The 25924-nt window shown below is 30.8% G+C and overlaps 2 protein-coding genes across 6 annotated transcripts in view; one reads left to right on the top strand and one right to left on the bottom strand.

Moving 5' to 3' along the window:
• LOC551409 overlaps positions 1 to 25924 on the top strand; it is a 73422-nt gene that overhangs the window by 1644 nt on the left and 45854 nt on the right. For both annotated transcript variants that reach the window (XM_026442283.1, XM_026442284.1), the window contains exons 3-5: positions 336 to 485; positions 633 to 883; positions 961 to 1034. The gene's annotated coding sequence lies outside the window, so the exon portion shown is untranslated. The remainder of the gene's footprint in view (positions 1 to 335; positions 486 to 632; positions 884 to 960; positions 1035 to 25924) is intronic.
• Positions 1 to 25924, bottom strand: part of LOC726514 (adenylate cyclase type 6) — a 99865-nt gene that overhangs the window by 42380 nt on the left and 31561 nt on the right. For all 4 annotated transcript variants that reach the window (XM_016913410.2, XM_026442278.1, XM_026442279.1 and 1 more), the window contains exons 5-6: positions 15388 to 15601; positions 12767 to 13077 (exon numbers count right to left, since the gene is read on the bottom strand). In XM_016913410.2, coding sequence (XP_016768899.2) covers positions 12767 to 13077; positions 15388 to 15601 — 525 coding nt within the window. The remainder of the gene's footprint in view (positions 1 to 12766; positions 13078 to 15387; positions 15602 to 25924) is intronic.

Raw genomic sequence — 25924 nt, 5'->3', positions numbered from 1 at the left:
ATTTAATTTTTATGTATTTATTTTACAATTTTAATTTTTATTTATATTTTATTTATGTATTGTTTGATTGTATTATGGATGATTTCGAAGGAAATAATTTCTGTCATATGCGTGTTATAACGATTTATAATCAATTCGATTTTCTTACAAATCTGCTATTGTTTTTTATCAAAGTTTTTTTCTATCAAAAGTAGACGTATTTAATTTTTATTTCTTTAAATTAAATTATTTATATACTATTATAAATATATATTTCGTTAAATATATACGTATATATAATATATACGTCTATCGTCCATGCTAAATTTATTATTTCTGTATTTGTTTTGCTCAAGAAACTTCTTATAACCTTCCCAAGTTACAATCGACTTATTATAGTCGAACAGTCTCCCCTCTCCAATTTGAAATTCGATACGATTATTATGGCTCGGAGCGACATTGTGCTATCGATATTCGTGGTGATGGAAGCGTTATTTTTCCGTGAGGTGTGTAATCGTTTTACTGCATAATATTTGTTGTATAAATATCTTTTATCGTTTAATTAATACGTATTATTTTATATTTTAACATAATTATTTAATAATTATACATTTTATACCTTTGTTTGAAAGTTTTGGTTTTCTTTTGTACAGATTATTAGCTGATTGCTGATGAATTCGAGTGCGGGAAAATTTTCGATATGTAGACGCCATGTGATATATTGTGTGTTCTTTATTTGTTGCGTAGTTTTTTTAATTCTTTAGAGAATACGTAAAATTAGAGTCAGTGATTAGATTGTTCCTATCCATTGATATATATATATATTTTTTTTAATGTCGAGTATGTATATGTACAATCTAGTCAATGTTTCTCTCAAGAGGTTAAGACAAACATCCATACGAAGGTATTTATTTTTATACATTTTGTTTTAATTTATTTTATATTTTGTATTTTCTTATAATATATTTTGTTTTGTTATAGATTTTTTCCACGATTTTGACAATTTATAATTTTCACGATGTATTAATAGCAACGCAGATTCTTCGTATCTAGTGGTGAGTCGCATGTATTTTTATTCCTCTGGTTACTCAATCATGTCGTAAAATGAAAAATCGGAATCGACACGAGTAACTGGTTGTATTACTTGAATTTTGAACGAGCATAGAGACAGTTGGTATTAATTATGATGATGAGGAATACTTTTATTTTTCTGTGTTTTATTCGTTAGTTTAGGTTAGGTTTTCTTACACTTCGCATTTTTTTTTTTTTTTAATATTAATGAACTTCCTAGCATTTCTAATATTTTAATTATTTTATCTTTGAAACATAAAGATGATAAATTTATTTCTATCATAAAAGTTTATGAAATTTTATGTGCAAAAAGACAATTTGTGATAGATAAATTTTGTAATCAAAGCTATTTTAAACATTGCTTTCTTGTTTTCAAAAATATATTTAAAAACAAATATATATTGGTTGAGATTATTTCTATTAATAATTTATTATAGGATAAATTATTTTATTTTCCACTTTTATATTTTATATTTAGTCTTTTCTATTGTAAAAAAGTTTTTTTTTCAAAATATAGTTTGAAATAAAATTAAACGATAAATCAAAAGATATTAGAGAGAAAATAGTATATTTTTTTAGCTCAGGATTTTTAGATTCAATCCCTTGTGTATCCATTGCCCATAACCTCATTCACGTGTCCAGGTAGTGCTTGGTTGGGAAAGAGGTGATGGGCATGATGACCTATGATGATAGTTTATAATCTTATAACAATTTCTCAGCGACTAACGATGTATTAATGTATATATCATGCACGACGTATTGTGCATATATGTGTATGTGAAATTGCTGTGAAATTGCTTTGCTACGACTGTTATTTCATTCATTATTATCAATTCCATAACAATTTGTAATCGCAATATTACATCTCCTATGAAATATTGCAAATTACAAATAACAATTTTATCAATCTCTAATCTAGTAATATTTCTTTACTAGTTATCTTATTATTTTAATCGCGAATATACATAATTACAATTAAGATTTTTATTTTCATCAATCGTCGGTCGATTTCAGGAAAATGGTACGTAAATTTAGAGTGTAAAAGTAGTGTGTCAAGCTCGGATGTCGGAGGCGTTCCGGAACGTTCTCCCTAGTGTAGGCTTTTTGCGCCCGGATATTATGTGCGAGAAGCGTGGAGAGTGTGTTGGTACGCTTGTTTTTTTGCCATCTTTTAAATATAGAGTTAGATAGGATAGTTAATGTATTTTCTGGTATGCTTGTCAATTATAAGTAGAATTGATCAAATTATCACAAAAATCTCTATACGTTTTCGTATAACAATCAATTTTTATAAAATAAATATAAATTAAAAAAACGAGAATCAAATTTAGAAAATTGGAAAATATTATTATACATAATTGTGATTTAGTCTCGTTTATCCAAGATTCTATACAAGATAATTGTTAATATAATTAGCTTCTATGATTTTTTTTTTCTCTCTTTGGGAGAAGGAAATTAAAAAAGCGTAGACCTGGCAAATTGCCATAGAAGATAGCAACTACCAATGACCTCTCGTCTTTTGAATTTTCCCTAGATCTGAAAGGTGGGGAGTAATTTTTGTTATTACTTTGTCACTATGCTCGTTCAGTACTATATTATATTATATAATATTGGTAATATAATAATAGCATATTTCCTGATTAAGCAAATTAATCTTTCATCATGTGCAAATCGGTGTCGCGATAAAATGATAATCGTTGGCAATAGTATTGCCTTTTAAAAAAATATTATTTCAATCGTGAATTAATATAAGATTATTTAAATACAGAAAGGATATCGATTATCACATAAGTAAGTATCATTTGAAATATTATTTTCAAGAAAATTATAGACATGGAAATGCTATTAATCCAATTATTTAATTTTCAATCAGCCAATATTATATTAATGGGTCACACTTTGGTTAAATTAACAATTATTTTCAAAATCGATCGATATCGAAAATTTTAATCAAAGTTTGCCCGTTTGATCCGATAAATGGATCAAAAATTGATCGAATGACCGCGAGGCTTTCCCTCCCCCCCCATGAAATTTTGTTTATGCGAATCCCAAGCCGCGAGCGATTTCGAAAATTGGTCCGTGCTCTCGGTCAATTAGCTTTCACTCTCGTGCGTGAAATCAGGAAGCGCGTCGAAAGTATCGAGGCAAGTTTGCGAGGGTGTAAATTGTGGTGGGAACCATCGATCTTCCTTCATTTTCAAATTTATATAAATTTTACTCTAATGTAAAAATTCTATATTTCATCGTTGGAATTTTCAATTTTTCTCCACGTTTCTTCAGTTTCGTTTCGAAATTACCAAATCGTTAATTCGTGTGATCCATTAATTTATCCCTAGAATTTATCCTTGGAGAAATTTAAAGAAATTTCGTTTCAAAAATCTATCGTTAATTCATGTGAGGTAAATTTATCCTCGGAGTATAATTTTTAAAAATTTAAAGAGACTTTTAATTTTTAATCAATATTTTAGCAGTTTCTCTCTTCGTTGCAAATTTTAGAGAATTTGCAAGAAGTCGTAAATATTGCAGAATTTTTATCAAACCTTTCCGGTGGAAACTGCCAACGAATTTTATTTCTTTTTTTTTCAGCGTTTCTAGTTAACGTGCCTGTCGTTACTTTGACCTCGAGCTTCTAGCAGCTATCAGAATTGAACAATCTGGTGTTCAAAGGGTATTGGACATAGCCTTGAGAAGACGCTTCCTCCTCTTAATACAGCTGGATGTCACGTTCCAGACACTCCTTTGATTGTATACCCTGTCTCGGTTTCGATACACTTTCAGTGTATCCTATGAAATTTGAGTTTAGGGATTAAATTTTCTCTAGAGAAATTTTCTTCCAGGTATAGGAATATATTAGAAATTGTATCTCTTTTCTACATAATATTTCTAGTCATGGGATACTTTTTTTCATCTCTGGATAAATTTCTTTTTTTTTTAAACTTGTATCATGATATATTGTATAGAATATTTTAGTTTCATATTATTAGATTTGTGTGACTTTGTTGCAGGTAAATTATTTTTTATAAAATCTAAGGATCTATATGTTCTTAGTTATAGATCAATTTCTTTTCTTCTTTTTTTAATCTGTACCATAATAATTTTGTATAGAACATTTTAGTTTCATATTACTAAAGTAAGTAATTTAGATTTGTGTGATTTTGCTGCAAGTAAATTATTTCTTATAAAATCTAAGGATCCATGTTCTTAGCTATAGATTAATTAATTTTCTCTTCTTCTTTTCTCCTTTTTTTAATCTATATAATAATAATTTTATGTAGAACATTTTAGTTTCATATTACTAAAGTAAGTGAGTAATTTAGATTTATATGATTTTGTTGCAGGTAAATTATTTCTTATAAAATCTAAGGATCCATATTTGTTCTTAACTTTAGATCAATTAACTTTCTTTTCTTCTTTTTTTTTTTTTTTTAACTTATATCATGATATTTTGTATAGAATATTTTAATTTCATATTACTAAAGTAAATAATTTAGATTTGTTGCAGGTAAATTATTTCTTATAAAATCTAAGGATCCCTATGTTCTTAGCTATAGATCAATTAGTTTTCTCTTCTTCTTTTCTCCTTTTTTTAATCTGTACAATAATAATTTTATGTAGAACATTTTAGTTTTATATTACTAAAGTAAGTGAATAATTTAGATTTGTGTGATTTTGTTGCAGGTAAATTATTTCTTATAAAATCTAAAGATCCATATTTGTTCATAGCTATAGATCAGTTAGTTTTCTTTTCTTCTTTTTTTTTTAATCTGTACAATAATAATTTTATATAGAACATTTTAGTTTCATATTATTAAAATAAGTAATTTAGATTTGTGTGATTTTGTTACAGGTAAATTATTTCTTATAAAATCTAAGGATCCCTATATTCTTAGCTATAGATCAATTAGTTTTCTTTTCTTTTTTTTTTTTTAATCTGTACCATGACATTTTGTATAGAATATTTTAGTTTCAGTTATTAGAGTAAATAGTTTAGATTTGTTTGATTTTGTTGCAGGTAAATTCTTAGTTGTAGATCAATTATCACTTTATCTAATTCTTCTCTAACTTTATCTAATTTTTTCACATTAGATAAGATAGATTGTGTGATTAATAAATCTTTTCTATTGGCAAAGCAGGCTAATTAAAAGGAATCATTCTTGATGATCGAAGATTGATTAAAAACTTTATTCTTAAAAAGCTTTCGACATTTTCCTCACGTTTCAATCAGATATGATTGAAGATGATTTCCCTTTCCATCGGACAGAAGTTCCGGATGGTCTTTTAAACTTCTGATCTTATTCAATCTTCCCTCCAAGGGAATCCTTACGATCCACCTTATTATTTTCCTACCGGTGCTAATTAACTGCGCTGTTTATTTGAGAAGATAATGAAAGATTCGCGATAAGGATAACCTTCCTGTTAATTAATCTGTTAAATTGAGAAACATGTTCCCAACTAAGAAAATTAAATATCCTTTTTCCAATTTTTACTTTTAAACGAGGAAAGAAATTAATCTTTTCCAAATTGATAAATTTTACTTCGTCCAAGAAACTCGAATCGATCAATTGATAATTTTAATACCAATAGTCACAAAATCGTGAATTTCTTTCGATATTCAAGGATTCGAATAAAATTTAATTTCCCTTCCCAAATCAATCTTCCTAAGAAAATCATATAAACACTTTCTTCATCGAATGATTATTTTTTTCACCAATTTGAATAAATCTAAATCATTAAATCCATTCGTTCATCATCGAAACCAATTACCCACCAATTAAAATCATTATATTTCCATCTCGACGGATCGCAAGTTTTAACCGACAGATCGGTACCTCGAATTACTCTTAATTAAATCAAAACCACTCTCTTCCTTTACTTTCCAACCGCTTTAAATACAATTTTCCTACATCTCTCCTCCATTACTCTCCACAAACGAGACGAGTATAAGCAGCACGCTTCTCCAATTCTTCGAGAAACGATCCGATTAAATTGTATTTTTCCTGTGTGAATCGTATTCCGTGAATGGAAGAGGAAAAAGAAAAAGTTAGAAGAAAGTAAAAAAAGAAATTTGACGATTGGAAAATATATATATATATATATATATATATCGAACAGACAATTTATCGATAGAGCTCTCGAGGTGTGCATTCCGTGCTTTCAGTGTAATAAAAGCTAAATAAATTGGCCGAGGAAGCGTCGGGGGTAAGGCAACGAGGAGGGGGCTTGATGGATGAAGACACACCGGGGCTGGAAGAAAATCCAATAACAACGAACCGTTTCCACGAGATTTCCGAGTAGGGACTCCTCTCTCTTTGTACAGGGGGGGGTTTACGCTTTCGCGCCACATCGATCTGTTTTTCTTATCTCTTATCAGTGGCCGCATATGTTCGCCGCGCCGATCGTGAATATCTACTCGTGAAAATTCTCGAATAATTCCACGCGTAGTTTTTTTTTCTTTCTTTCTTTCTTTTTTTGGGGGAGGGGGGAAATTTTCGTTTCCATCGTGTTCCAAGTCGTGCGTACTCTTTCAATTCAATCAATTATTTTTCGAAATGTGATCGAACAGGAAAAAAATTTTTTTCCAAATGAACTGTAATTTTATTTTATTTAGTTCCTTTTCGATCTTGAATACATCCTCTTTCGTTTTTTTAATATTGTTTTTGAATTTAGTTTTTATTATTATTTTTCTTTTAAGTTTTATTTCATGTAATTATATAATTGAATAAAATTAAGTGATTATTTTTTATTTATTTGTATCTTTCGTTCTTCTAATATTGTTGTTGAATTTAGTTTTTATTATTATTATTTTTCTTTTAAGTTTTATTTCATATAATTATATAATTGAGTAAAATTGAGTGATTATTTTTTATCTATTTGTATCTTTCTTCTAATATTGTTTTTGAATTTAGTTTTTATTATTATTTTTCTTTTAAGTTTTATTTCATGTAATTATATAATTGAATAAAATTAAGTGATTATTTTTTATTTATTTGTATCTTTCGTTCTTCTAATATTGTTGTTGAATTTAGTTTTTATTATTATTATTTTTCTTTTAAGTTTTATTTTATTTTGCAATTATATAATTAATTGCATTAATTGCATTAATAATTGATTATTTTTTATTTATTTGTATCTTTCGTTCTTCTAATATTGTTTTTCAATTTATTATTTTTTCTTTTAAGTTTTATTTTATGCAATTATATAATTGAATAAAATTGAGTAATTTTTTATCTATTTGGTATTTTCTGTTAATGATAAAAATTGGTAAATTGATAAGGGATTAAAAATTAAATGTAAAAATAAAGCGTAGACGTGTAGGAAAATGTTTAGGAAATATTTAAAATGTTTTTTAAGAGAGAAATTCTGAGATTTTGAAATTAGTTTAAAATAATACGAAAATATATCGAAATTTCGAAAAGCCAGAGAAAGAAAGGAGGAGGGGAAGAGAGTGTTGGATGTTAGAAAAATTGTGGAGATATTGAAACATTGGAAAAATATCAAGAAAACTGGAAATGCTGAAAATTTTCAAGTGTCCTAAAAAAATATTCGATGCATCGAGAAATTGGAGCGATATTGGAAAAATTGAAAATGTCGAAATATTTAAAAAATATGGAAAGAAAGTGCCGTAATCCGAGATATCTTGAAAAATCGTGAGATATTTGAAATATTTAATCAAAGATAATGCAAATTAGAATAGAAGAAAGTCAAAATTATCATTTTTCGCGAGATAATAAAAATAAAAATTAATTATATCAAAAATTCGAGAATGTAAAAATTTGATTAAAAAAGAAAAGAGATAATAGAAGAACAGGAAGGGTGGAAAAAAGTATTCTCGAAGTATTCTCGATTCTGGAGACGATGAAAGTCGAAGCAATTTTCCTCTTTGATCCGGCTGACTCTTTTCGACAAAGCATAGGGAATTAATCGAGATCTGCATACGTTGCGAGAACAATATGAGAGCTAATTGGATGTCAAATTTTACATTCGATTAATTTGGAAACCAAAGCTTCATACGGTTTCATTCTATAATTTCAAACATCGAAAACAAAAAATGGGATTTTCATTTAAAAAGTTCAATTTCTTCCATTCCCTATTCTATATTTAATATTCTATTCTAATTTCTTAAAGTTAAAAGCAAGGATCAATCCAATTCAGGAGCTTCAATTCGTTTCAACTATATTTATTTCAATTTCCAAAAAAATAAAAGCAAGAATCGTTCCATTTTCTCTTGGAATCTTCAAGCTGAAATCAGGAATTATCAATCTTTATTAGACTTTCCTTTGTAAATTTCAATTTGTTACACCGAATTTTCTTATAAAAAGTTCAATTTCTTCGATTCATTCAATACTCTGTTCTAATCTCTAAAAATTAAAAGAATTAGTTTTTAAAAATTAGTTTTTCAATTCGTTCCAACCATATCTATTCCAATTTCCAAAAAAATAAAAGCAAGAATCGTTCCATTTTCTCTTGGAATCTTCAAATTAAAAGAGAAATTATCTTTATTAGATTCACCTTTGTGAACTTTAATTTCTTCGCTAGATATATCCCTAGATAATTAATGTTTCCTCATTTAATTCCCTATACCTTAACATTCGATCTTTGATTCTTCGATCAGATATAGGCGAATTTCTTCACTAGATATATCCCTAGATTTCCTCGTTTAATTCCCTATACCTTAACATTCGATTTTAACCTTTGATTCTTCGATCAGATATACGCGAATTTCTTCACTAGATATATCTCTAGATTTCCTCGTTTAATTCCCTATACCTTAACATTCGATTTTAACCTTTGATTCTTCGATCAGATATACGCGAATTAGCTTATTGAATTTGAATCCGCTCCGAATCCATCGACAAAGTCACGTTACCCATTCAAAACGACACAATGTGGCCCCGTTTGTCCGAATATTAATCCCCGATTCACTTGGAATTACGCAAGTCGTATGTATATTCATCGAATCGCGTTGTATCGATCGTATAATTTCGAATGATAACAATTCTCGCGATCGTTACGCGCTGCCAACTTAGTAGCTTGTTACCTCGCCGCATTGTTGTCTAGGGGATTTGTCCCGTGAATCGGAAATGGGGAATCGCCGTCGACTTGGAACGTTCTCGATAATTAGAGGCTTTACGTCACTCGTTCCATTATGATTTCTTGAACGATTGATCGATCTCGAATTCTGTGCATTAATAGTAATTGTTGGTGGTGCATTCATGTTTTCGATTTCGATTAAACTCGTTTCTAATTTATGATTATTAATTCGCGAGGTTACGGTTCGAGTTGGAAAAAGTTAGGTTAGGTTTGTTTCTTGCAGTAATTTATTTAGCTGTTGAATAATTAGATTAAATAAATTAGAAACATAAAATTTACGTTCCTGAATATACAATATTGGAGGGATGATAGTTTTGAGTGAAATTATGAGTGAAGATATGAATATTGAAGAATTGAATCGATATTTTATTGGCGAAATTCGACGAATCTCAAGTTATAAATTTAGATCGTAAATTTAGATTTTTAGATATTGAAATTGAAACTAAAGTAAAGATACAGTTTCATTATTTAAATATCATAAATATAATATACATCGTTTTGAATGTTTTTTTTTTTTTTTTTTTTTTTATCTTTTTGCGTGTAGCGTGTATTCGAGAGATAGATTTAAATTTCTCATAAAACGTATAAATTTCCACAGTTATCAGTCTCGATAAATTTTATATGAAGATACAACAGCAATAAATCTAGTAATAAAATCAAACGTATTGTACGAATAATTTTTAACCATTATCAGATCATAGCGAGATTCTATTATTGCTGTATAAAATTCAAAAATTTTCAAATCATTAATATTTGAACCGTGGATTTTTGTACAATTTTTCTTTTTTCTTTTTTTTTTAATATACATATAAATCGAATTTTTAACAACGCAGTTTAAATAAAGCTTCCCTTTTTATTCTTCAAATACAATATTGCCGTGTATTTGTACTCTGTAAATTTTCGTACGTTTAAATTCTACACAAATATGTGCAGTTGGCAAATTCTCGTAAAAACAAGTCCTTTCTTTCGATCGATAAAGAATTCATAGGTTATAAAAATTTCCTTCGGCGTTGAAAAAAAAAAGAGAAAAAGGAAAAAGGAAAAAGGAAATCGGGTCGATTTAATTCAGAGCGGATCAAATTAGATATACACAGATTAAGTTAGAGTCAAGTTAAATTGGTTGAAAATAAAATTAGAACGAGATTAAAAATAAATTTCATCCCCTGGTGGTTTATCCTCCAACGCCTCAGGATGTTTATTATTTTCAAAAAAAATCATTTTTCCAGGTCAGTGGGGACGGATAGGTAGAGATCAGGGTGAACGTACTCTCGAAATTCCCTAGTATCGGGCTCTCCATTCAACCAAGCTCTATTATTAACACTGCCGGACCTTCATGGTGTGTCGTGATACGGCCGCGTGTTCTCGCTCGTATCACGATCTCACGCGCATCGATTCCAGCGTTTCGATTAATAATCGCGACAAGCGCTCGTTCCAGTTTCCTGGAACAGGTTAGCCCGATTCGAAATTTCCCAGATTCTAAATTTCCTAGTTGTTGCATAATTTTCACCAGAAATCCCATTCGACGAGTCTAAAAATGAAACGATTTTCGTTGGAATAAAACATTTGTCGAGATGATTTTTCCTTGTTTAATATTCGCGGTTATCGCTCGTTCGAATTTCGTAAAACAGGTTGGATCGACTCGAAATTCCCTAGATTGCGTGATTTTTAGCTTAAATTGCACTCGAAAGTAGAACGAAACAGAATATTGACACGATTGTGTCATTTGATATTCGCGATATTAACGCTCGTTCGAATTTCCTAGAACAGGTTGGACTGACTCGAAATTCCCTAGATCACACATTTTTACCCGAAATCGCATTCGATGAAAATGGAATGAAACAAAATGTTGATACGATTGCATCCTTTGATATTCGCGATATTAGCGCTCGTTCGAATTTCGTAAAACAGGTTGGACTGATTCGAAATTCCCTAGATCGCGCGATTTTTAGCCTAAATTGCATTCGACGAAAGTGGAACGAAACAGAATATTGACACGATTGCGTCGTTTGATATTCGCGGTTACCGCTCATTCGAATTTCGTAAAAGATTGGATCGATTCGAAATTCCCTAGATCACATATTTTTACCCGAAATCGCACTCGACGAAAATGGAACGAATCAACTATCGACGCGATCGCGTCGTTTCGATTAATAATTACGGTTAACGCTCGTTCGAATTTCCTAGAACAGATTGGTCCGACTCGAAATTCCCTAGATCGCGTGATTTTTAGCCGAAATCACACTCGACGAAAGTGGAACGAAACAGAATATTGACACGATTGCGTCGTTTGATATTCGCGGTTACCGCTCATTCGAATTTCGTAAAACAGATTGGATCGATTCGAAATTCCCTAGATCACATATTTTTACCCGAAATCGCACTCGACGAAAATGGAACGAATCGACTATCGACGCGATCGCGTCGTTTCTATTAATAATTACGGTTAACGCTCGTTCGAATTTCCTAGAACAGATTGGTCCGACTCGAAATTCCCTAGATCGCGTGATTTTTAGCCGAAATCACACTCGACGAAAGTGGAACGAAACAGAATATTGACACGATTACGTCGTTTGATATTCGCGATATTAGTGCTCGTTCGAATTTCCTAGAACAGGTTGGGCCGACTCGAAATTCCCTAGATTGCGCGGAAATCGCACTTGACGATTGTCAAAGCGAGATAATTTTTGTTGAAAATAAAATATCGACGATTAATATTAGTGATTAACGTTCGTATGAATTTTCTTCTTCGTATGAACAGATTATTTTATCGAAATTCTCCAAGTGCGATTTTATAGTAAAAAAATCTCGAACGAAACTCGACGATTCTCGAAGCGAAACGTTGGAAACGGCAATTGACACGATTGCGGCGTTCGAGTTTCCTGGAACAGGTTGGGTTATCGAAATTCCCTAGGTCCCGGGGATTTTTAACGGAAATTGCACTTGACGATTCTCAAAAGCTGAACGATTTTCATTAGGACAAAGCAGCTGTTGACACAGTTGCGGGCTTTCGCTTGATATTCTCGGCTAGCTTCGAATTTCCTGGAACAGGTTTCGGTTATCGAAATTCCCTAGATCGGGGGGATTTTTAACGGAAATTGCACTCGACGAATCTCACTCCTCGTTCCAAAGTGGAACGATCTTCGTTGAAACGGAACGGAACTATCGACGACACGATTACCGCGAAAACTTACTTTGCTCGAGAGATTAATTTATCGTTGGCGTGCATCGAAATTAAACTTCCAACTCGTTAAAAACTCGTTTCGAAAAGAAACCTTAAGAAATCCATTCTTGCCCCGCATTCTTTCCCACCCAATAAAAACCCATCCTCGATCCGATCGACTTCAATTCAAATTTTTCCCTCGATAAATACACCATAAGATACCAACATACAGATAAATTCACCAAACTCTCCATATATAACAACAACAACACAGTTTAAAATTGATTGATTCGTGCGAGAAAACGAAACTACCTTCCCAACCCCAATTAAAATTACATACAGAGAAGAAGAATTATTAAGAAATCTGTTCTACTGTAGAATATAGAACATTCCAAAAATAAAAAAATTCACACGCATTCGAGAGAATCGAGGATGAGAAGAATGAAAAGAATGAGAATCACTCACGTGTTCCATCATGGCCGGATAGTAGGAAGGGTAGAGGACGAAGGCTCCGATCAGGTGCGCCACGGAGAAAACTAGGCCTGCGATGCACGCGTGGCGCAGCCTTATAGGGAGAAGCGCGTACGCCATGTAGATGAAGAAGCAAACGGCCCAGGCCGCGGCCAGCGGGCCCCCGCTGCGATGCTCCTTCGACCCGAGCGCCAGATGCACGTTGAGCGACACTTGGAGCGCGAGCAACGTGACCAGCACTATCCCGCTCACCCCCGCCAACCAGATCTCGTTCATCCCCGGCCTGGATATAGCCGCGACCAGTGCTGCAACAGAAACAGGACGTTCGAAAAAGTTACCAGATATTTCTTCCTATTCTTAACAGCTGGGGGAAAAGTTGAGACACTTTTTTTTTTTTTCTTTTTCACGCTGCGAAGAAGGAGGAAGGTTTTGAATCGAGGTTGGATGAGAAAATTGGTTGGTTTTATATGGATTTTACTTGTGAGGGAAGGGAGAGGAGTAGGGATTTTTGCCCATCGAGAGGAAAGCTTGTTAGCTCGTTTCTCCGGTAGGTGTCTAAAGTTTAAAAAAATAAAATAATTTATTGTATTATTGTATTTTTCGAATTAGAAAAATGGACGATATGTACGATCGATGCTTAGTTGAATTGAGATTTTTCTTTTTCTAGAGCGTTATTACTAGAAAATAATTCTAGGGATCCCTAGTTAATTGTTATTTATTTAGGATAGTATATTTCGAACGTGCGTATATATTTTTTCAGAAAAATTATTGAACTCTTATGAACGAGTCGTCGTTCGAAGAATGATTAATAAAAATCTTAAATATTTTCCCCTCACTCTAGAAATCGTAATTCATTATTCTAATGTTACGTTGAACAAACCAACCTCCTCGTTTTGCACACGCGTTCGTAAAAAGTTGCGTCTTAATCGAAAACTTTTAACTTTTGGAATGATAAAATTATCGTTTCGCGCTTTGAAATTCGTTCTTCTGCTCTGGAAACACGCTAGGTTTCCCTCTCAGAGGGAAAAGTTGGATTGGAAGGAGGGAGAAGGAGAAGGAGATGAAAAAAAGGAAAGAGAAAAACATTTTATCAGGTTTGAAAAAGCGACTCTCACACCTTTCGATCACCGCTTCTGATAAGGGGATGGCATTTCGATATTTCTCCCACCCTTTCTCGCGTATCGAACGCAGAATTTTTTTTTTTTATTCGAGATTTTAATTAACGCGACGGAAGTGGGTCGAATCGAAACGAAAGTTAAAAAAAAAAAAAAAAAAGAATGATTCTCGCTAAGATAATTAAAATCGGATCTTTTTCCGTCTCGTGCGTAAAAAAAAAAAAATAATCTGAAAAATTTGGCGATATCAATTAGCAGAGGATAACGAGCGATCGATGAACAGAATTTCCAGAATGTGTCGTTCGATGTTTATTTGGTTAGGTTAGGTTAGGTTAGGTTAGGTTAGGTTAGGTTGGATTATCCGAAATTGATAAATCGTTTCAACGTTGATTAATTAGCAAAAGTGAATCTTCTCGTCAATTCTGTTTCAGCTTGAAAACTAAATAAATGACTCTCGAACGTTTCAACGTTTTACATTAATCGAATTGTTACTCGAAGGAGTACGACAATTGTTTTATGAAATTGCAGTAAATCGATTCTAATTATTCTTTCACGCGAACCAATCCGAATTCTATTTTGTTCTAACTTGATTGTTCCTCGAATCGTTATTTTCTGTGAAAATGCGAATTAAAAGGGGGTTGGAGGACGAGTCGAGGCCAGTGTATCGATGTTGGAAAAGTAATTGATTAAAAATTTCGATGATCCTTGAGTGACATTTATTATAGCTGACAGTACGATTCGAAGTTAATCGAAATGAAGTTCGTTTTAATAATCTTCGATTGTTAACCCTTTGCACTCGTATGGTCGTCATTCTTTTATCATTTTATATTTTGTATTTAATATTACGTTTTAGGAACTCTTGTTAACAACGTTTTCTTTTAGTTTTTGCTTTAAATGTATTATATAAAGTAAAACGAATAAATAAAAGATAAATGATTTTTCCTCTTTCGTTGTGGAAAACCAACAGGATTACAACTGCTGGGAACTGTTTCGAACGATATCGCACGATGCAAAATTACAAAATGTAATTTTTTTCTTCAACATTGTATCATTTTCACTTTTTTGCTCGTTTTTCATGCTTGTTTTATGTATATATTATCGTTATTGTAAATATTACAAGATTGTGTTTTCGAGAGGAATATTCCTGTACGTTCCTTCCAGTTTGCAAGTTAGTTTCGCTTCATTATTTTTTAAAAATTTCGAAAAATATAATAAATACGCACATTATATAGATTTTCATTGATCAGTTGGATTGGGATAAAATTTATGTATTTTTCAAATATCTTCTACTAGAACGGCAAGTTAACCTTCAATATTTTCAATATGAAAATATTTTGAAAAGTAAACTCTTCTTAAATACGAGTGCAAATGATTAAATGTTAAATCATTAAACGAGACTTGTAATTAGTTGAATTCCTTTAACTCTCTTCTTACAGTGAATACGGGCTTTTATCTCGGTTGCATCTCGTGTAAGATCTTGCCCTGGGATAATATACTTACCGGCGTAGATGGCGACACAAGTGATCAACGTTATCGCTAGAAATAAGTTTTCCGGTCTTTCCAAAGTATCGAAAAATCGTTGGTTGCCATCGAGAAACAATTTGAGGAGCAGTAGCACGCCTAGAGCGAGAGCCAGTCCCGCCAATAGGCCAAGAACGTGCGTCATGTTGCTCTGGTTCATTCGTAGAAAGTATCGTTGATATAGCATCTCCACCTAGAAAATATTTAGAGGAAATGAATATAATAATTTCTTCTCTCAATTCGTCTCCATGGTTAAGAATCGGATCGTTGGTATTGGGATTAAAATCATTTTTCTTATCCCAATAAAAATCCGTTCAATTTGATTAATTAACCGGTTCGATTTTTTTATACATAATTGGCGTGATTTAATTATACTGATATTTCATTAGACTACTGGATGTTCCTAACCGGGCGGTTAATTTGTTGAAAGAGTAATTAAAAATTAAAAATTACACCATGATTAAGAATCGAATCGTTGGCATTGAGGTTAAAAATATTTTTCTTATCCCAATAAAAGTCCATTGAATTTAATTAATTAATCAGTTAGATTTTTTATACACAATTGGCGTGATTCTAATTCTAATTCGTGATTTAATCGTACGGATATTTCTTTGTGCTACTGGATGTTTCTAACCGGCTGGTTAATTTGTTGAAAGAGTAATTAAAAATTAAAAATTACACCATAGTTAAGAATCGAATCGTTGGCATTGAGGTTAAAAACATTTTTCTTATCCCAATAAAAATCCATTGAATTTAATCAATTAATTGGTTCGATTTTTTATATTTGGTGTGATTCTAATTCGATTTAATTGTACGAATATTTCTTTGTACTACTGGATGTTTCTAACCGGGCGGTTAATTTGTTAAAAAAGTAATTAAAATTTAAAAATTACTCCATGATTAAAAACAGGATCGTTGAGATATTTCTTTGTGGTACTCGATGTTTCTAACCGGGCGGTTAATTTGTTGAAAGAGTAATTAAAAATTAAAAATTATTCATAGTTAACAATCGAATCATTGGTATTGGGATTGAAAGAGTAATTAAAAATTAAAAATTACTCCATGGTTAAGAATTGGATCATTGGCATTGAGATTAAGAAAATTTTTCTTATCCTAATAAAAATCCATTCAATTTAATTAATTAACCGGTTCGATTTTTTATACACAATTGGCGTGATTCTAATTCTAATTCATGATTTAATTATACTGATATTTCATTGTACTACTGGATGTTTCTAACCGGGCGGTTAATTTGTTGAAAGAATAATTAAAAATTAAAAATTTGTTAAAATGCTGGAATAACTGGAATAATTTATTCGTAGCGTGTATTACGTGTTGCAATCTCCTTTGATATTGCGATTATTATTATATAGTTTATTCAAATGTTGCCCATTACTGTTTCTAAGCTGTGTTTAAGATGATTTCACGAGAATCTGCTGATTTTAATTGGTGGAAAACTGGCAAAATTATCACGACACGCGTACTCGTGCACCTTTTTCCTCCTCTTCGAGCCTGCGAGGGGTTAAGAACAGGATGAAGTTTCTTACTAGAGATCGATTTCCTCCAGAATCGTAGAGATTTGAGGAGAATTTAATAATCGAGGTTAAAGAATAAAGTTACTTCGATAATTTATTGTTGAGATTGTACAAAGAGTGACTAACTATGAATGAATATTATTTCAGTATTTTTATCGATGGAAAACTTTGTATATTTCATTGGAGGCAGAGTTGGATTAACCAAAAAAGTTGAAAAAATAAATAACATTTGTTCGTATCTGTTATAGTTGTTATACTATCGTTCGATTGTTTCGAACATTGAATTGTCAAAGTAACTTTATTCTTAACTTGAACTGTTAAATTTTTGTCCATCTATGGTGGATTCTAAAATTAGGAGAATAATTACTAGGATCGACGATTCGGCAATAGATGCATTGCTAGTCTAGGAAACTTTCCAATTTTTCGAGTTTTTGAAAGTAATCTCCGAATTGAGATTGCATGCAAGACCTCTGTCGATTATCATTATTTGACCTAACGTTTATTTTTATTTTATTTTATTGCATCCTGAGTGACATATATCGAAAATTATAAATAGCGATTTCTCATCGATTCCCTAGAATGTGTACGTAACCAACAGTGATTTGATTCAATCGATTTCATCAAAAACAAAAAAATCGAAATACGTAACAAACAATATTCTATATTCTTGTTATAAATTCGTCAAAAATCCAGTTCCAAATAGTTTGCAAAATTATTATTTCGAAATATAAAATAACATAACGATATTTTTATCCGAGTGTAAATTCACCAAAAAAAATCTAGTTGGAAATATCTTGTCGATTTCGAAACCCGTTATAGTTCCAATTATTGACACTAGACGGCGGTACCAACGCTCGAACAAACAATTCACCGGAGAAACGAAAGGAGCGAAAAGATGAGAAGAAATCGTGGGACAAACTCGTCTCTGTGAAGGGTAACCGTGTTCACCAGAGTGAAAGTGGCGCGCTCGTTTCGTTGAGAGTAATTCAGTGACGGCAACGTCTCGGTTCAACTCTTTCGAGACGCGTCGCGATATTGGGTCGCCTTACGCTGACAGACAAATCGCGCACAAAGCAAGGTCGGGTTGGAATAACAAACGCCGCGTGAAAAAGAAAATATCGGAGACATTGTTTTATTTAGAGATTTATTCGTGCCCTGTTGAACGTGCAAAGAATATGGATGCAATCAAAATGCATATAGCGTTATTTAAATTTCTTTTGAAACGTTGCCACATATATATATATATATATATATATATATATATATATATATATGTATATATGTATATATGTATATGTGTTTTGCGTATTTCCTTGATGTATATTCTAATTTTTATTGTAATTTCTGTATTAGATTTGAATTTTTTATTGAAGGAATTTAAAAGAATATCGTTATAATGCAATAGATGGATTCTCAAATTTTTAGGGTATTTATAGGGATTTTATGGAAGTTTCTAAAATTTAAGATTTTAAATTATCTAAATTTCTTTGAATATGTTATTTACCATAACATATACTAATTTTTGTGACAATTTCTGCATTAGATTTGAATATTATTAAATATTTAAAAGAATATGAGGATCATTTATTCTTGGGATCCCTAGAATAAATAAAGTTACTAAGCTCTTATTGATATTTCTAGAATTCAAGATTTTAAATGTATTCAAATTAAATTTCTTTTTAATATGTTATACAATAAAGTAGCAATTATGTATCTTATATGTATTCCATACTAATTTTTATTTCAATTTCTGTATTAGATTTGAATATCATTAAATTTTTAAAAAAGTAACTATATTTAATACAGAGATGAATCATCGATTTAATAAAAATATTCTATGGATATATTAATTCTTAGGATGCCTAAAATCTGTCCAAATTTTTCTGAAATTCACTATTCACAGTTAATAAAATGTCTAAGATTAATAAAAAAAAAAAAAAGAAAATAGTAAAAAAAAAATAATAAAAAGTTTTTAAATAGTATAAGATAAGATCTTTCCTAATTGGGAATAAAATATGTATATATATATATATATATATATATATATATATATATATATATTTTGAATAATTTTTTTAAAATTAAATTTAAGATTTCCTTCCTTAAAAAGTAAAATATCTAAGATTTCAGAAGCATTATTTATTTATTCCTCGATGAATATCTTCCCCTATCGAACTGACTGTTCTCTCGAATAAAATAAAACGAATTAAAAATTGTTGAGTATGCTAATAATTTTTTTAGCTTATAAAATTTATTTGCATAAAATGAAATATATATAGTCTATTTACAATTAAGAAGAATAATGTTCACGAATTAATTTTAGTTATTGAAACTATATATATAAATTGGAATAAATTTAATTAAAAAAAATTTGTTTCCAATTTATTATTTCATAAGAAAAATTATTCAAAAATGAAAAGGGAAAGTTCCGATTTTTAAAAAAAATAAAATTGAACTATAAAATTAACAATGTCTGATTTAACAAATTTTAAGAAAAATAAAATTTGAACTATAAAATTAAAAATGTCTGATTTGACAAATTTAATTGACGATAAGTATACAAGAAAGGAAAATCGAGAAAGGAGAGAAAGAAAAAAAAGAAGATAGAAAGCTTATCCGAATACTGAAAAGAAAAAGAAAGAAAACCGATTCGAGAGCCGATCATCGGAGGAATGTGGAGGGAGGAGGAAAAAATTGCTAACCATGGTTTAAATTTACTTGGAACCGTGCTCGAATTAGAGATCTCTAAAATTAAAGGAGGCAGGGAAGAGGAGTGGCGGAGGGTTGGGGGCGCAGTTGAGTGGGTGACGCGTCGTTGAAAGCCGGAATAAATCACGGTGGATACGCCACAACCGTATTGTTGTTCCTTCTTTTTCATTTCCCTCCCCCCCTTTCATCTCTCCATCCCTTAATCCCACGCTATTGTTTATCTTTTTTTTCCATCCCCCCCCCTCTCTCTCTCGTCAACTCGAACATCTGGCGAGAGAATTTTAATCAACTTTGCCAAAGTCAGTCATCTTTTCTCTTTTTTTTTGATATATATATATGAAGGATAAAGAAGCGAGAAAAAGTGGGTAACGAAAACTTTGCCTGTTTTACCGCAAATATTGGCGGAGAGAAGTTAATTTCCTAAGTTGTCTAACTCTGCGAAGAAGTTAGGAAATATCTTGAGGGATGTTGGCCTTTGAAGAAGAAAAAGGAGACTGCTCTCGGACGTTAATTAATATTCGAAGCCGCTTTTTTTCCTCGCCTGAAACTGCCTTTGGCTGTTTCGACTAAGGCTTGGTTTCTTCAACTTGTGATTACGTCTTTTTTGAGACGGAATCGAGTTAAAAAACGGCAGTATTTGGGGGAGAGATGAAGATATATCGTGAAAATGTTGGATGAGGTTGCAGGTTCTTTCGATCTTAAAAGCTTAATTCGCCTTTTTCGAATCGATAATGATTTCGTATGCATGAATTGAAACTTTTATATTTTGATATTTTTACGTTTCTTTACGTAATAATTGTCGAGTATTAAAGTAATTAAAATGCAGTTACGATATATTTTCTTATTTCGTTGAGAGTAATCCTTACAATCCCAATAATTCTTATCGTCAATTTCTTGATGAATTCTATTATTCTTATTTCTCACCTTCTCTTATTTATTTTCTTTTTCTCTCTCGTTATTTCTTAATGGAAATAATTTCATTTATTTAATAAAACTCTCGAATTAATATCCAAATAACACATTCATTGTCTATTATTCTTATTTTTCATTTTCGTCAATTCCTTAACGAATGGAAATAATTTCCTTATTTAATAAAACTCTCGAACTAATATCCAAATAATCCTCACATTCATTGTCTATTATTTTTATTTTTCACCTTTTCTTATTTACATCTTTATTTTCTTTCTCCTTTTCGTCCATTTCTTAATGGAAATAATTTCGTTTATTTAATAAAACTCTCGAACTAATATCCAAATAACACATTTATTGTCTATTATTCTTATTTTTCATCTTCTTTTACTATTTTCCTTTTCGTCAATTCCTTAATAGAAATAATTTCTTTATTCAATATCAAAAATCAAACTCGAACTAACCCTTTAACCATATTCCACGCTTACTAAACTCGAAAACTTCGAAAATAATATTTCTATTCCCACAACTGTGCAACTAAAATCAAAAGATATACTTGGATCATGGTTTAATTCTAAGATAAAAAAAAAATCTAAAAAAGATTTCTCCATTCAATATTATATGTTATACTTTATAGAATCATAGGTGGAGAGGTTAGGAATGTATTCGTGAAGCGATATTTTAAGAGAAAGTCAAGCATAAACAAACAGAAAGTTGAGAAAGGGTTTGAAAAAAGTCTCGATCGAATCATTACGTATCTGTTTCCATTCGAAGGTTGGAAATTACGAATTTAGGGACGGTCGATACACAAATTGACCTAGAAGAGCGGATATCCTTAATCGCCTTCAGCTACGCCCGTTTAATCCGATCTCTCGATTCGCGGTGAACAGCTTTGCCACAACGACAGCTGTAAATCTCTCTGTCCTTCCGATCGATCCTCCTTTTTGATTAAAAATTTAAATTCATTCTATGATTCAGAAACAATTGTTACTTCATTAATTCGTTCGTTCAACTCTTCGAGCAAAAGACAATTTATTATCCTACCTTTGTACAGTCAAAATTAAAATCGATAGGTTATGTTTTTGTTAAACAGGTGAATAATATATTTGTCGAGTTCCAAACGGAAGAAAACGATTCCATTAAAAGATATAACCAAAAGTGCCATCATAAATAACTAGCATCTTGATTTAATAACAAGAATCACAAGAATGAAGGAAAATATATAGCAAGATACTTCCTGATATCTGTAAATTCATATCAGACTCTACAAATTGCATAAATTAAAAAATTTTTCTAATTGGATACGTAAAACAAAAAATTCAATCCAAAGAAATTTAATTAATCTTTTGTTCTTATTCAAATACAAGCATTTCATCGGATATTCTAACGCGACTCTTTCTATTCCAACACAAATTTAACTAAAATTTAACTAAAATTGTCCTCAGCTACTTTTATATCTTTGATCGAGTTACTTTCGGCTAAAAATTAATATTAAAAATATATAAATTATTTGTATAAAATAAATAAATTTGATATAAATATTAATATCAAAAATATTAGAAAATTGTATCATAATGATGTGTGTGATAAATAGGTCGAATCGAATCGTTGGAAACGCGGTTTAATTCGAAGAAAGCCCTAACCCTAATCTCGTCGTACACGAAGGAAGAGAAACTGGCAGACCACTTAACCACCGAATAGCGAATGAAAGAAACAAACAAAACGATCGAGTTTTAATCAATTCGATTGCACTGGTGGAGTTGGTTTAGAAATAAAAGCGGTGATAGAAAATGTAACGCGAGCTTGTTCACAGTCGTTGAACAAGCACGGACAAAGAGGGATTAAAAACGGTGGTGGTGGTTCTCCCAATCCCGTTTTCCAACTCGTCCGTTTTATCTGGTTGGTTTCGCGTTACGGTCGCGCGTAAACGTACGCGATTTTTTAACCGCAAGCTGTGCGTAAACACTGCGAGTGAACAAGATTGTCAATATATACGGCCGATCATCCGTGGCGATAAACAATTCCATATTTCCGGAAATAGCGGCCGCCTAGCGCTCGCGGTGCGCCTCGAATGACGTAGGTACTTATACTTGTCCATCATCCGCGCCACGATGATGCAATCGATCCGATCCGTGTATCGATACGCGGGGATCGCTAGAATCGACCGTTCGATCGTTTTCATCGATTCGATCATCTTTCGATGCTCTGTTTTTTCACGTGTTTTTTTTTCTTTTTTTTTCTTTTTTTTAAGGTTGAATTGGTACTTCTTCGATATCGTGATGAATATTTATTAACATATTTTTCTCTTCATTAATAATCGATACTTTTCGATCGATTGTGTTTTTGTGAATTTAAAAAAAGGGGGATTAGGAATTAACATTGATGCTATAATAAATAATAAATTTTTTTTTTAGTATTCTAGTTTCTTTAATATTGTGTTGAATATTTATTAACATATTTTCCTTTTTATTAATAATCGATACTTTTCGATCAATTGTTTTATCTTTGTGAATTTAAAAAAAGGGGGATTAGGAATTAAGATTGATGCTAGTTGGTATTGTAATGAATAATAAATTTTTTTTTTTAGTATTCTAGTTTCTTTAATATTGTGTTGAATATTTATTAACATATTTTCCTCTTCGTTAATAATCGATACTTTTCGATCGATCGTATTTTTGTGAATTTAAAAAAAGGGGGATTAGGAATTAACATAGATGCTATAATGAATAATAAATTTTTTTTTTAGTATTCTAGTTTCTTTAATATTGTGTTGAATATTTATTAACATATTTTCCTCTTCGTTAATAATCGACATTTTTCGATCGATTGTTTTATCTTTGTGAATTCAAAAAAAGGGGGATTAGGAATTAACATTGAGTTAATATTGTAATGAATAATACATTTTTTTCTTTTAGTATTCTTTTTTTTATAATATGTTGAATATTTATTAATATATTTTCCTCTTCGTTAACAATCGATAGATTTTTAATTTCGACTATTTTATCTTTGCGAATTTAAAAAAAGGAAGGGGATAAGAATTAAAAATTAATATTGCTTTATTGTAATGAATAATAGATTTTCTTGTTTCGTTCTTTCATTGTTGATAGATGAATCGATGTATAAGCGATCGATTATTCTAATATTAGTCTAATGACATTTTATTTATGTTTCGTATAATTTTGTAATTATTTGAAATTATTATCTTTGATTCTAGAAATTATTAAATCAAATTCCAATATCTCGTCAATTATAAAGTATCGAAAGCAATAATTTTCTAACGAGAACGAATTCGATTCTTCATTGTCGGAACGGAAATACAAATTTTTTTCGCGGTTTAATTCTGCAGATTCGAATGGACGAAAATGAAAATTCTAATATCAATTTCTTGTCAGTTACGAAACGATTTGGAACGAGTATCGATAGCAATAATTTTCCAACGAGAATGAATTCGATTCTTCATTGTCAAACGGAATTACAAATTCGAAAAACGATGGAAATGAAAATCTTTTATCGATTTCTTATCAATTACGAGATGAAGTATATTTTTAAAATTAATAAATCAAATATAATTGAAATATGAATAATTTTGCAATTGAAAATGAATTCGATCTTTCATTGTCAAACGGAAATACAAATTCGAAATGATGGAAATCTTTTATCGATTTCTTATCAATTACAAGATGAAGTATATTTTTCCAAAATTAATTAAAATCAAATACAATTGAAATATGAATAATTTTGCAATTGAAAATGAATTCGATCTTTCATTGTCAAACGGAAATACAAATTCAAAACGATGGAAACTTTTTATCGATTTCTTATCAATTAGAAGATGAAGCATCGATAGCAATATTTTTCCAATATTAATAAATCAAACACAATTGGAATATGAATAATTCTGCAATTGAAAATGAATTCGAATCTTTCATTGTCAAATTTCTCGCGCTTTAAATTCTGCAGATTCGAAACGATGGAAACTTTTTATCGATTTCTTTTTAATTAGAAGATGAAGCATTGATATCAAATATATTTTTTCGAAAATTAATAAATCAAGTACAATTAGAATAATAATTGAATAATAATTGAATCTTTCATTATCAAATGGAAATACAAATTTCTTGTTTAAATTCTGCAGATTTGAAATGATGGAAACCTTTTATCGATTTCTTATCAATTAGAAGATGAAGTATATCTAATATTTTTCCAATATTAATAAATCAAATACAATTGGAATAAGAATAATTCTGCAATTGAAAATGAATTCGAATCTTTCATTGTCAAACGGAAATACAAATTTCTCGCAGTTTAAATTCAAAACAATGGAAACTTTTTACTTTTTTCGATTTCTTATCAATTAGAAGATGAATCATCGATACCAAAAAAAAAATATAATTTTTTCCAACATTAATAAATCAAATACAATTGGAATAATAATTGAATAATTCCGTAATTCAAAATGAATTCGAATCTTTCAAACAACACAATACAAATACAATACAAATACAAATTCCTCGCGGTTTAAATTCTACAGTTTCGAAACATCGAAGCATCGATAATATTTTTCCAAAATTAATAATCAATCGAACGCAATATAAATAATTTTCCAAATTCCGTTGTCTATAGAACTAATAGGAACCAATAGGAAATAGAAAATTTTCGCCTCGAATCACGAATACATTGCTGTTTACCGGAGATTCGAATCGACGGAAATAAGTAGGAACGCAGGTGCGCCAGTTTCCTCGACTCTCCGCTTCCGGATTTCCTCCATCCGCGCGAACTTGTTGCGCGATTGTTCGTCCGTTCTCCCTCCCCCTCGCTTAACCGAGGATCCGCAATTATTACATCTCGTTAACATCCTCGTTTTACAAACGCGTATCATTGCTCCCGCAATATTTTCCCCCGTCCCGCCATTTTTCGTTTCGACATTTCGCCATTTAAATCATCTTTATTAGGAGAACATTTCCCCCACTCCGCCAGAGTATTCCCCGTGCAGAGTTTCGCTGCAAAAGTTTTTCGCTTATTTTGCACGTATAATAGTGTTTCGCAGGGAGTAACTATTAGTTCTCAACGTATTTCACTTTTGTTAATTAGTTTCCGGATTGTTCTTGTGCGTTACGATATATTACGGTATATATATTCGTTTCACGTGAATGTAAATGTTTTTCGTGAAAAGTTTTCGTTGTTTCGGTAGTTGATAAAATTATTTCCATTGAAAGTGTAACGAAGAATTTTTCTTTTTATTATTATTATAGCAGGACACATTTAGGTATAATAGATATTTTCTTTATTCAAATAATAAAATATAATTGTATTGTACTTTATTCAAATGTAAAATATAATTTTTGTTATCTTTTTCGTGAAAA

This window comes from Apis mellifera, linkage group LG8 (assembly GCF_003254395.2).
Source record: "Apis mellifera strain DH4 linkage group LG8, Amel_HAv3.1, whole genome shotgun sequence".
Lineage (NCBI taxonomy): Eukaryota > Metazoa > Arthropoda > Insecta > Hymenoptera > Apidae > Apis > Apis mellifera.
This window is presented reverse-complemented; position numbering and strand designations above follow the sequence as displayed.